The 13159-nt window shown below is 44.2% G+C and overlaps 1 protein-coding gene across 2 annotated transcripts in view; it reads right to left on the bottom strand.

Moving 5' to 3' along the window:
- Positions 1-295: 295 nt before the first annotated feature.
- TTLL2 (tubulin tyrosine ligase like 2) overlaps positions 296-13159 on the bottom strand; it is a 78165-nt gene continuing 65301 nt past the window's right edge. For both annotated transcript variants that reach the window (XM_086925278.1, XM_086925279.1), the window contains exon 2: positions 296-2210. In XM_086925278.1, coding sequence (XP_086781404.1) covers positions 352-2190 — 1839 coding nt within the window. In that variant the 5' untranslated portion in view covers positions 2191-2210 and the 3' untranslated portion in view covers positions 296-351. The remainder of the gene's footprint in view (positions 2211-13159) is intronic.

Consider the following 13159-nt stretch of genomic DNA (forward strand, 5'->3'; position numbering starts at 1 on the left):
TGCTCTGAGGTCTTGTGCAATGTCGGGTAGGGCAACCTAACTTGCTACATTTTACAAAGAGAAGCATGCTGTGTCCTTGCAGGCTTTTGGGTACACTGCATTACACTGTAACACTCATTTAGATTTGCATAATTGTGTGCCTAATCACCACTAGTTTGCCCAGTATATTAACTCAGCCTTTGGTCATGTTTTTGAAAATAATAGAAAAGCACCTCATGGACAGATTTATCTTCTGTGACATATTCATAAATAAACAGGAATCCTGGGAGCACTACTAAGAAAATCTTTCCTTTGCAATACTTTTATGAAACTTAAAATATATAGTGTTTTATTTTTAGATGAAAGCAAAATCTATCTAAGAGTTAATTCATTTCTTCTTCTCTTCGCCTCTTGTTGCGAAGAGTGTAATTTGTTCATCAACCTGTGGATTTCTTGTATTATTACTTTCATATCAATCTTGCTTTTGGAGGCTTCGTAAGTCACTTCATTGAAAGGAAACACAAGCATAAACTCTCCTACTTGAGGGAGAGGTTTGTTGTCTATATCGGATACAAAGTACAAAGGCAGAGACTCTCTTGCCCGCTGCAAATGGGAAAAGTGAGAAGATCCATTGGTGGACTGCCTACGTCTTGCCGAGGCCAACGTCTGTGATGATACTTTAGCTCGTGCTGAATGTTGAGGCATATTCATTCTTTCTCGCAGTTGTGATGTTAAGGTCTTCCTAGGATGTGTTCCAGAAATAATACTGTTCACAGGCACTTCTTTGCTGAGTGGGCCATGAGCGAGCTGTATGAGGGACTGCTCTTCATTAGATGTGGGTTGAAGACACAGTTCCCCGGGAAGCACACTTTCGTTCCTTGGATGCTTGGGTTGACTGTTTCTTTCCAAGAGGACATCTTTGCTTTGTCTAGAATGACCATTGCTAAAAGGAGTACTCTCCTTAGCCGAACAAAATGCACCACATGTTGCCAATTCACAGCTGTCAGGATAACAAAAGTTTGAGCACTGTACAGAGCTTGCCGATTTGTCTTCAGTTCCAAAACTCAAATGCTTTTCATTTGCACACCTGTCATCGGTCCTTTGAGAATGGCCACTTATAAAATGAAGTCCAGATTCAGTTTTTGTGCCATTGTCAATTCTCATTGAGCTGTCAATCGGCTTATAGTTCAGAAGTTCAATCAGGTCATTGATGAGACCTTTTTTGACAATTATGTCACTAGAACAGTCTAAAGATAGAGCTGGGCTGAAGTTTACCTCTAAAAGCCAAGGCTTGAAGCTTTCATCTATGAGGATATCAAAGCCAAATAATTCAAAGCAGTTGGGAGCCTGTGGAACAGAAGGTGCAATGGCAAGCAGGGTCAGTGTCACAATGTTATGAATTTTCTGCCACAGCAGCACGTCATCTGCCTCTAGGCTGCGGAGGTAAGAACGAAACTGACTCAGAGTCCATTTGCATCCAGAGCCAACGCGCTCCTTGTCTTTGCTGTAAGAAGCCCCAAACTTATTGATGCTTGTGTTGGTCAGATGAGCATAAATATTGCTGAGTGAACTGAGATCAAACTTTTCTGTCGCAAATCTCACCAGACCTTCCTGGTATACATAAACGGTGAGGGGGCTAAAACTTGTGACGCAGGCGTAAATACGGAGGTCAAACTTGTATCCGGATATGAGTAAGGGGCTGGTGATATATTTCTGAACTATGACTGTGCAGTCATACGTCAAGTCTTTTATGTCATTGAAAATGAAGATCCCTCTCCCACGAGACAGGTCGGCAGGCTTACAAATCCAGTAACTTTGCTTTGAGTCATGTGACTCTCTTTCCTTGGTATATTCTGCGATGAACTTCGTGTAGTCGTTTGGCAAGATAAATGCCACTGGGCTAAAATCATATTGGGACACACCGTAAATACCTTGCATGCGTTTCAAATGTCTTGCCAAAGTGTCCTTCCTCATCATAGTGGCAGTTTTAGGGTGATGGTTAAGGCGCTGCCATGGTTTGATGCTGTCATGTTCAGGGGCACGGAAAGCAGAGCCCCGCCACTGCAAGTTCCACTTTGTCTGGTCTTGAACATGATCGTCAAACTCTCTCCATCCACGTTCAAGTAAAACCTGTCGAACCACATCAGGGGCACTGTTATGGAGACGAAACACCAAAGGACCCTGCATGTTGTCTTCAAAATCTCTTGCCATACTCTGGAAAGTTCTGTGTTCTACAGAGAAATAGAAGGGAGAAGTTAGGTTGCTTAAAGGACTAACATTCACTTCAACAATGGTTTGAATAAAAAACAATAATATCTCCCCTTCTTAAAATCCATGCAGATCCCGTTGCAACTATATTCCAATTTTTTTGCAGTGACAATTTATCACCCTTTTCTTTCCTTCCTGCATGTGCACCTGGTCTGAACACTGGAGGAGAATAGACTGGATATACATGAAGGGCACATCTTGAAGTGTCCCCATACTTGGCAGCATACTCCAACAAGCACTGGCAAAGCCAACCAATATAGTGTTGGCTGCTAGCCATTTGGCTTGACAATGATTGTTTTGTCATGGTTTTGGTAATACTATTGCTGGATGAGCTGCCGGAACCTCGCTACTATAAAAAAAAAATGGATAAAAGTACAAATCATTTTTGGGGTCTCAAAAAGTTCACATTGCCATGCCAGGCTTGATACCGGAGGGAACTACTTTGACAGCTGATGTGCTCCTTCTAGAGGAGCAGAGTGCCATCACTCACATTGAAGGTAGCCAATTGCTGAAGTCTGCCGACCAATTGCCCCATGAAGTATGTTGTGGGAGGCAGAAGAAATATGTGAATGACACAACAACAGACTCAAGGATGAAGATGACTGGCTGATAGCTCCATAAGTGAGTACTATATAAATAATTAAAATCAAATCAAAAAACATTGGCGGACGCAAGACCTAACAGAATTGTGTTGGGCGAAAAAATGTGTACCCTAAAAAATCCATCTCAGCAAAATAGAAAATATTTAAATGTTCCACCTTTTCAAATTGACAGCAATAAATACTATACATACAAAGCACAATAATACCTTCGATGCAACGTTTGAGTGCTATCCTCTGATTAATTTTGAAGACATATGGAGCATGGTGCCTCCGGCTTTAATGGTAAGTGTCAATCAAAGCCAGCAGTGGCAGCCATGTTTTGTTATCATCAAGAGAGAAAGGAGATTTACCACGTCGGCGTGTTGCCTTATTATGCTACAGTCATGTGGGTAAAGAGACTTTACCTTGCATGTTTACTTGTAGAGTGAAATATTATATTACTTTTATTCCATGATGTACTGAGTGGGTCATGGTGACCATCCCTTCCTTCAGCAATGGTGGTTAATACTAATAAGCATATTACACTCTTCACAATTTCAAAGAATAGTTGTTTTAAAATGTTCTCGAACCAAAATCAGGGTGCAAGTGGTACAATTTGTGCAGCTAGGTAAAATCACACAAAGAGATCCTCTCACTAGAAGAAGAATTGTTGTCATGTGTAAAGTTGTTAAAAAATGAAATCTGTGATGCAGCACTCAGTAATTTTCCATGTTTATTTCACTGTACTGCCGTAGTAAATGAGAGAATGTGTGTTTATGAAAACAGTTGCCCAAAATAACGTGTTATTGGGCCACATTTATATTCACTACCATGGCATAGACGTATATATACCATAAACGTTGACCTAATTAATATTTGAAGAGTATTTATTTATTTATTTATGAAGCTTGTAGAGCGCACGGCTACCCCCAACGGGGGTGTCCCGGCGCTGAGACTGTAAGCTGGAAAAGGGAGTCTACCTATGCAGATGAGAATAACCACGTCTTGAGACGGTTACGAAAGAGTGCTTCAGAGGGGGTGAATCTGAGATCTAACGGTAGGCTGTTCCACAGTTTGGACGTGATGACTGCAAAGGCTCTGCCACCCATTCTAGAGAGGCGGAACCGCGGGACAACAATGCGGCGAAGATTGTTAGATCGTAAGGCTCTGACAGAGTGGGATAGAACTAATCTCTTTCTTAAATATTCTGGTCCTGTTCCATTAAGGGCCCGAAAGGCAAGAGTAAGCAACTTGAACTTGATGCGGCTGGCTATTGGAAGCCAGTGAAGCTTCTTGCGATACGTTGAGACCGAGTGCCTGTAGGGGATGTTGCCAATCAGCCTCACCGCCGCGTTCTGAACGATTTGTAAGCGTTCAATTTGATATTGGGGGGCCCCTGCGTAGAGACTGTTGGCATAATCCAAGTGTGAAGTGATCAAGGCCTGAGTGACAGTTCTGCGAGCATCCAAAGGCAGAAAAGGAAAGATTTTTCTCATCATCCGCAGTTTCCAAAAACAGGCTGCAGTGACCTTATTGATTTGAGGGCCGCAGGAGAGAGTATCGTCAAACTGGAAACCCAAGTTGCGAGCAGTATGAACGGGAATAGGGGGGGATCAAGTACCGTAGGCCACCACAAAGTGGATGGTATAATCAGTTTTTGATTGAAAAACAAAACCTCTGTCTTGTCGCTGTTAAGTCGGAGATGGTTAGAAGCCATCCAGGAGCATATTTCACCCAGGCAGTGTCGGAAGCTGGCGAGGCTGGAGTCAGAGTGATCTCTAAAAGAAAATATAAGCTGTGTATCATCAGCATAAGAGATCACTCTGACCCCACATGATTCAACCACCTTGGCTAACGGTGCCAGATAGACATTAAAAAACAAAGGACTCAAAGCCGAGCCCTGTGGGACTCCACATACAAGTGGTTTGCCCTCAGATTGAAACGGTCTAAGAAGAACTCTCTGTGTTCGTCCTTGAAGAAAGGAGCTGATCCACGACAGGGCGGAGCCGCCCAGTCCAATCTGCTCCAATCGATCTAGAAGTCTCTTGTGGGACACCGTATCGAAAGCGGCGGATAGGTCGAGGAGGACCAACATGGCCTCCTCTCCCCTATCCACACATTCTCGAATGGTCTCAGAGTCTTCCAGGAGCGCTGTTTCCGTACTGAAACCTGTACGGAAACCTGATTGGGAGTCGTGGAGTAAGGAATTAATCTCCAGATATTCCGCGAGCTGTAGTTGAACGGCCTTTTCCAAGACCTTCGCTGGTTTAGGGAGGAGGGAGATGGGACGATAGTTACAAAATTGCGTAGGGTCCGCATCTGTTTTCTTCAGGATGGGGACTAGCATAGCTTCTTTCCAAGCAGTAGGAAATTGGCCTAGATGTAATGAGGCATTCCATATGGAGGTAAGAGGCTCAATCAAAAGAGGGGCGAGGTCACTCATCACCTTAGGGGGGGCCGGGTCCAGAGTTTGAACCTGATTTGCACTGAAGAAATAATTTAAGTGCAAAATCTGAGGTAAGGTCCTTAAAAGCTACCAAAGGAGGTACATTATCATACCTGTTAGAGACAGAGTAGAGAGACTGTTCAGGTTCAGGTGCAGAAACTGATGGAAAAGAGGAGGAAATTTTCTCAATTTTTTCTTGAAAAAAATCTGATAGACCATTACACAAAGACTGACTGGCAAGGTTGTTAGGCATCATAGCAGGAGGTTTGACAAAGTCTTTAACGATACTAAACAGTGTTTTTGCCGAGTTATCAGCGTTTTTAATTTGAGCGGCAAAAAATTCTCTCATAGCCGACTTTTTTAGTTTAATAAATTTCTTTAGGGCTATTCTATAAATGCTTTTAGCCTCTGGATCATAGGCTAGTCTCCAGCTGCGTTCTAATTTTTTGCAGCGACTTTTTTCTACACGCAAGGCTGTTGAGAACCATGGGGCTGATGGACGAGATCTTGCAGACGAGACTGGTAGAGATGGAGCAATACCGTCGATAGCCGACAGTAAGGTCGCGTTAAGCTTAGTAACGCAGATATCGATGTCTTCTGTAAGAGGTTCCAGGGAGCAACAAAAGACAGGCTCCAAGGCAGAACAAGTGACATTATGCCATTTTCTCCTCTGGTCCGTTCCCAGTTCCACCGGGTTCGGTGCTGGAGGTAACTGAATGTCGATCGAAAGAAGATAATGGTCGGACCAAGTGAGGGGAAGGGGAGGGTGGGTTATAGTGCCCGGGAGGTTGGAGAATATTAGGTCCAACGTATGACCTGTTGAGTGAGTTGGGCCTTGGATTAATTGCGTCAAATTAAGGCTCTGTAGGGAATCTAAAAATCTCATGGCCTGAGCGCATGCAGGATCTTCAGCGTGTAGATTGAAATCACAGAGTACAATGAAATGTGGGTGCTTGAGTGATAGATCCAATATGAGATGTACCAACTGCATTAATGAAGCGAATGTCGCTTTCGGAGGATTATACACTAAGATACCAGTTAAAAAGACCGCAGCGGAATCTGCAATAGAAAAATACATGGCTTCAATCAGCCCAATATTTGCAAGTTTTTTGATGGTCAGTCGGAAGTGAGTTTTAAAAATAATGGCAAGTCCACCTCCTGTTTTCCCTTCTCGGTTGATACCCATAAAACGGTAGTCAGGGGGGGTAGCTAAAAAAATATCCGGATTTGAGGTATCCTTTAACCAAGATTCAGTGAGAAATAATATGTCCCAATCGTGAGTGTTCAAGGTGGACCAGATTTCACTCGAATGTCGAGGAAGCGATCGGCAGTTAATCAAAGCTGTTTTTAGTATTCGTGGGGTATTCAGGGAGATAGTAGGAGGTAAAGTACGTTCACTCCAGGGAGGGATAGTTAGGTTACAAAGTATACAGTGAAAAGGGTGTCCATCCAAGGAGCTAGGTATACAGCGAACAGGAGCTGCACAAGAACCAGACCCTAATTGTATGAGCTGATCTCTGGTCCAACTCATGCGGCCCTTGGTAATCAAATGGGCAGGGGGGCTGGCCCTAGGCCCGGGCCAGGCGCGGACGGGCGCAGACGGGCTTACCTTAGGCGCGCCATCGGCGCGCCCGCTGCGCGGACGGTTAGTCCGTTTGTTTTTATACATAGCGAGGAGGGTGGGAATCGTCCAGGAGCTGGACCGCTACCCTGCCCTCCCCAATATGGCGGCGGTTGTTCCGCGACTACCGGCGTCAGCACCTCAATTCGGCTGCGCCGGTAAGCTCAAGTGATGAATGGGATGGGAATGGGACCCTGGAGGCGAAGTAACTCTCACCTTCTGGGTCGCGTTGTCAGGAAGTAAAATAGCAGCCGATAAAATATATACAGTTTTTTTAAAATAACAATTCTGTGACAATAAAACACACCAAGTAATTAATTCTACGAAGTGAGGTTAAAGAAAGAACGCCCCCGGCTTCCGCCTCAGGGGAAAGATGCTACAGTCTGTAGGCAGGGCGGAAATCAGCCCTTAAGTAAAGCGGGAGGGCGGGAATCGTCCAGGAGCTGGACCGCTACCCTGCCCTCCCCAATATGGCGGCGGTTGTTCCGCGACTACCGGCGTCAGCACCTCAATTCGGCTGCGCCGGTAAGCTCAAGTGATGAATGGGATGGGAATGGGACCCTGGAGGCGAAGTAACTCCCACCTTCTGGGTCGCGTTGTCAGGAAGTAAAATAGCAGCCGATAAAATATATACAGTTTTTTTTAAATAACAATTCTGTGACAATAAAACACACCAAGTAATTAATTCTACGAAGTGAGGTTAAAGAAAGAACGCCCCCGGCTTCCGCCTCAGGGGAAAGATGCTACAGTCTGTAGGCAGGGCGGAAATGGATCATCTTTTTGGATATTACCCTTTACAAACATTAATGTTTGTATATCACCGTAAAAATATTATTTCAAATAGATCTAAACGATGGTTTTGTATCCCCTAAGGTTGAGCATTGGAAATGCATTCAATTTCGTTCAATATAAGAGGTAGGCCCAATCAGATCACAGGAGGTCTAGCTTTCCTATAGCACTTCTGAAGAGTTACATTTTTTATCTTCAGCTTTGAACAACTGATGCTTGATTGTCATTACGTTAAAAAAAGTAGGGGCATATTTACAAGCCCCTTGCGCTGCCGCTGCAACTTGGTTCCCCATATTTAAAAGGACACATATTCAAAGGGGCCATATTTACAAGGACACGAAAAGCCATGCAAGGTACCTTTGCGTGTCCTTGTAAATGGCCCCTTTATAAGCAACACTTTGCTGAATTCGGAATTTTGTCTTTTCAGAAATCTATAGCTTTTCTGAATCACTGACACACTGTTTCCACTGCAAACTGGAAGTAGGTCGAGAGCACAAAAAAATGGGAAAAATTGGCTAACTTTAAAAAAAATGCCAACATTATAGTACGAAAAGGAGGTTTTTCTAGTCAGCTTTGCATGTTCCTGAAATCTGGAAACATGGTGACTAAGCAAAAAAAACAGACACTTTTATGCAGAACACTATTTCCTATTTTTTCTCAAAAACTCAACATTTTGCAATATTTTGCTAATTTTCTTGCTCCCCTCTTGAGGAATCCACAAACCCTGAGGACTTTTAGAATCCCCAGGATGTTGTTAAAAAAGAACACAACTTTGGCTTGGATACCTTATGTGGAAAAATGTTAGGGAGCCCTAAGCGTGAACTACCCCAAATAGGCAAAAAGGGGGTCAGCACCAGCAGTTAAGGGGTTAATCTTCTTATTTCCAATATGTATATCTCACCAAAAAACAGGATATTACAAATGTCAGGTGCAAGGATAGTATAGAGTATTGAACTTCTCAACATCCCAATTCCTGAATGTACATTTCATGCACTTATAGAGACTAGGGGGCCGATTAGGATTGCAGACTTTTGTCCGCCCGCCACCCTAGCGGTGCTGGGACCGGCTGCCAGCGGTGCGGCGGTCCCGCACCTCTAATTAGGATGCCACAGTGGCAGTGGCATCCTCTATTCCCAGCATTGTGGTGGGCGGTGCTCACAGCACCGCCCGCCACAATGCTGGGAATGCACTGTGTGCATTATCATGCACAAGGTGACAGGTACTGCGTGGTGCCTGCCACCTTGTCCATGACAATGAAGGGGGGGGGGGTACCATAGTAACCCCCAATGTGCACCACCCAACCCATCCACTAACCTGGGGACCTGCAACGGGCCCAGACAGCAAAATCTGCATGCCTTTGCAGCAGCGGAAAGGCTGCTTCCTGCCCCCATGCTAATATGGATGGCGGTGTCTAGCAGACACTGCCACCATATCTAGCCCCTATTCTGCCCGGTCGACTAGCCGACCGGTGGAAAACCGGTGGACGGTCTCCCCCCCCACCTCCGCCATACTAATATGACGGGGGAAATGGGTGGCGGGTGGAGGGAAATGTAGGGCAGATCGCCATAGCCAATGCGGGCGGTGGCGATCCGCCCTACATTATAATCAGCCCGTAGATCTCTCTGCACTACACTGCAGAGAGATCTACGGGCTGATAAAGACAAAAACATTTCAATGTCACAACATCCTACACTTTTTCCATGATAGATGCCCCTGTAGGTTACATATAGGAATCCCTTCATCCAAACTTCTCCGCACATATAAAAGATGTACATGCGGTCCCGATCACTCTTTGGGATAATGAGATGATAAAAAAGCTCACTGACACATGAAAAAAGACAAAACGTAAATTGGCTAACTAAATCCAGGCACTGATGAACAGCGGGAACATGTTCTAGACCTCACTGATAGAGTGTGCTTTCTTGAAAACAGAAAGGAGGAATCAGAGTACTGCTCGAGGCAGTACAAAATTCAGGTGATTGGACTGCCTGAAAATATTGAAGGGCCTAAAATGGCCACTTTCTAGGAACACTGGCTCCACAAGGCCTATTTACTTTCTATACCGTAGAATGAGCACATAGGGTTCCTGTGCCCCAGACACTGCTGCTTGTGCATCCAATAGAGAGTTGGGGGTGGTACAATTTCTAAACTCCTTGGACAGACACCTGGTGTTGCAAAAATCAAGCCGTTTCAAAATGGAGAATAGTAATCATCTTTCCATACTAGCATTGCTGTGAAGGATCACTGGTCCTCCTTTTTGAAAGTGAAAAAAACGCTGAATTCATTAGGTGTTCATTATATGCCTCTATTCCTGGAAACAGTTTTTAAGCTGTGGGTGAAGACAAGGACACGGAATCCAAGAAGGGCTGGGACTCTGTGGAGAAATATGATAGTGATCTTTTGCGGATTGCCACCTGCCTCTCCTCATCATTTAAAGAGAAGTTGAAAAAGAAGATCTAGGTCATCTAGAAACAAGAAACCATCTAAGTGCCATGCAGAAAAGTCATGAATAAGATCCTTCAACATAGACTGTAATGTACATCAGAAGAAAGTGTAATAATTATGGGTAGAGCTTGTGATAGCACTTGAAGGATTATGTGATTGCATGCATGAGCTGATGTATTTCAAGAATGACGAACGCCATGCCACTGTGCAAACTATGAGCGAGAGCCAGGAAACAATGTCAATGAATGATTGCACAGGATCACTGCATAACTCCTCGGCCACTGGCTCAGATAAGATCAGTCAGTCATGTGAAGAAGGGGTTAAGCTGTCTACGATTATCCGAACATCCAAAGATGCGTTATAATGACATTTCACTCTATTAACAATCAGAATCTGCCAAAAAATTGGCGCAACACATCTGATGACATTGGAAGCAGCTAAAAAATACAAGTGTGGGCAATACCAACCACTTCGACTCTTCTTGCTGAACCATCAAGACTAGGAGTCTATATATACTCTATGTTTGGGTACTGGATGGAGGCCCATTGCTATCTCATTCTAAATTGCGGGGGTTCTTTTAGGGACTGCTTTAGTTTTTAGCTATGTCTGTTGTGTTTTTTGTTTACGTTTGACATATGTTTCAATTATACACCATGGCAAAAGACAATGCCCACAATCTTGGTATCATGCTTAACAGCGAACTCTTCAAGGGGCTCCCTATCTGCACCAGGAAGATGGTGACGCAAGCACTCACCACCAGCCGACGGGACTACGGCAATGCACTGTATGCCGGCACCACCACCAAATTCATGCAGAGGTTCAAGACGATCCAGAACGCAGCTGCCAGACTCATCCTTAACCTGCCCAAGAAGAACCACATCACCCTGCATCTGAAGGACCTCCACTGGCTCCTGATGCAGAAGAGATGCCAGTTCAAGCTCCTGACCCACACCTACAAAGCCCTCCACGACCAAGGACCTGCCTACATGAACCACTGCCTGCATTTCCATCGACCTCCCAGGAACCTCCGCTCAGCATACCTTGCACTCAGACTGATACCACGCATATGCCGCTGCTGCTCCTTCACCCATCTAGCTGCCAAATCCTGGAATGCCCTCCACCTCCTTACCGCACCCTTGTTGACACACTTCAGGAAAGGGCACAAATCCTAGCTCTTTGACTAATACATGCAGAAGCACCTGGATACCCTCTTGAGTGACAAGCTGCGCTCTATAAGTAATACCTGAGTGATTTATTGATCAGTGATGTCAAAGGCCAACAAACTCTGGAGTGGGACAATAAGTGGAAGGCTTTCTGACTTCCTAGATAAGCTTGTCCCCCCGAAGTAGAAATAAGTTTGACACTGCTTAATAAACATATATTCTTTAGTTGGAACATGGCATGAACAATAGAACCAGTTTATAATACATGTGTCCTTAAACAGACAGGGAGCTCATATTGTCCTCATTCAAGAAACTCATCTAAATCATGCCAGAGGCAATAAACTGATATATCACTGATAGGGCAGAAGTGGATAGATTGCCAATTTGTCTTCCTCATTTACCCTCTGTTGGGTCTGTAAGTTATTCAGGACTGGGGCATGGGATGGAATGTTTTGTGGTGGAACCATGGGGGGAAACAGAATGCAAAGGTGGAAGGTTCTAGGGTGGCAGTAGCTGCCTGGAGCCTTGCGCTGCTGGTTAAGAATAAAACAATTTGTGTACCTTTGTGAGTTGTACTTCCTTTTATGTGGTGATGAGCACCATCAGCACTAGGTTTAGCATTTGCGAACCCCCTGGCAGTCCTGTCCAGTTTTCCAGGTTCAAGTGCCTGTCGACATCATGATCAGCCGTTGTGCCATGTGGCTGAGGTGAACACAGGTGTTTCTGGCGAGTCTTCGGCATGGCAGGATAGTGGTGGACAGCCCCCATGGCTGAATCCAGCGCCAGTGCCTCCCAGATTCTTGCGGTGCCTTTCGTGAGATATTGAGACCGGGTCAGGTGACACAACCTAGTGCGCATACCTAATGCAGCAGACATTATTCTTGGCAGCCATTTTAAAGCGTTAGGAACGCTTTTTCAAATACATTCCTGATCAACATTGAATTCAGGTGGCCATTTTACATTGGGTTTTGCAGTTGACAAGTTGGGGGGTCATCTTTAATTTGGAAACTCATTAAATTTCGGCAGCTATTTTAGATTGTACCAGTTGGCTTGGAAGAGGTAGTTTTGGGCAGATACAATGGAAGTTTAAACCCATCCTTTTAATAAAGAAGCTATATTGAAATTACAAATTGGGTATATGGACAGACTGTATTGGCGGCAATCTAAAATAACAAATTCTTCTGAAATTTGTCTTTCAGGTGACAAGCACACCTATTCCCATTTGTACCTGCATTAAGGGTGATAGGCGCACCATAATTTCGGCAATAAAATATAGGAAGAAACAACTCACTTATTTTTTCTGGTTACAAGAATAAATATTCCACATTTGTGCCTGCATTAATGGTGATAGGCACACCATAATTCCTAGGAGTCGAAAACTCACCCATGCTATTTTCTGAATTGTACAGGTTAAATGCATTAACCATGGACAAAATTGCAGCACCACCACCGTTTTTGGCAGTGCCTGGTACCCCTCCTCTGTGTTGGGAATAATGGAGGGAGGGGTTCCAGGCATATTTAGAGGCCATTGATGGTGAAACTTTTACTTCAAAGAAAAAGAAGTCTTTGTTGGTCTAAATCTTTGGCCTGAAGATAGAAGTGTGTTAAAAACTCTACCCTTAGAAGTTCTGTTAATGCAGGTGTTGGCGAGGGTGAAAATTAAGTTTTAGATGAGTGCCTTTCTGTAATGAAAACTTATGGACAAGAGGTTTAACCTTAAGAAGTATACAGTTTTAGAACGGCACCAGTTCTTACAATGATCACAACTTCCTGGTGAACCAATCAATGACTTTGTGGCAGCAATGGGAACACTAGCAGCAAAATATAATTACCTGAAATTTAAAGATTAAATTATACGCAATCAACT

This window comes from Lissotriton vulgaris, chromosome 6 (genome assembly GCF_964263255.1).
Source record: "Lissotriton vulgaris chromosome 6, aLisVul1.2, whole genome shotgun sequence".
Taxonomy (NCBI): Eukaryota; Metazoa; Chordata; class Amphibia; order Caudata; family Salamandridae; genus Lissotriton; species Lissotriton vulgaris.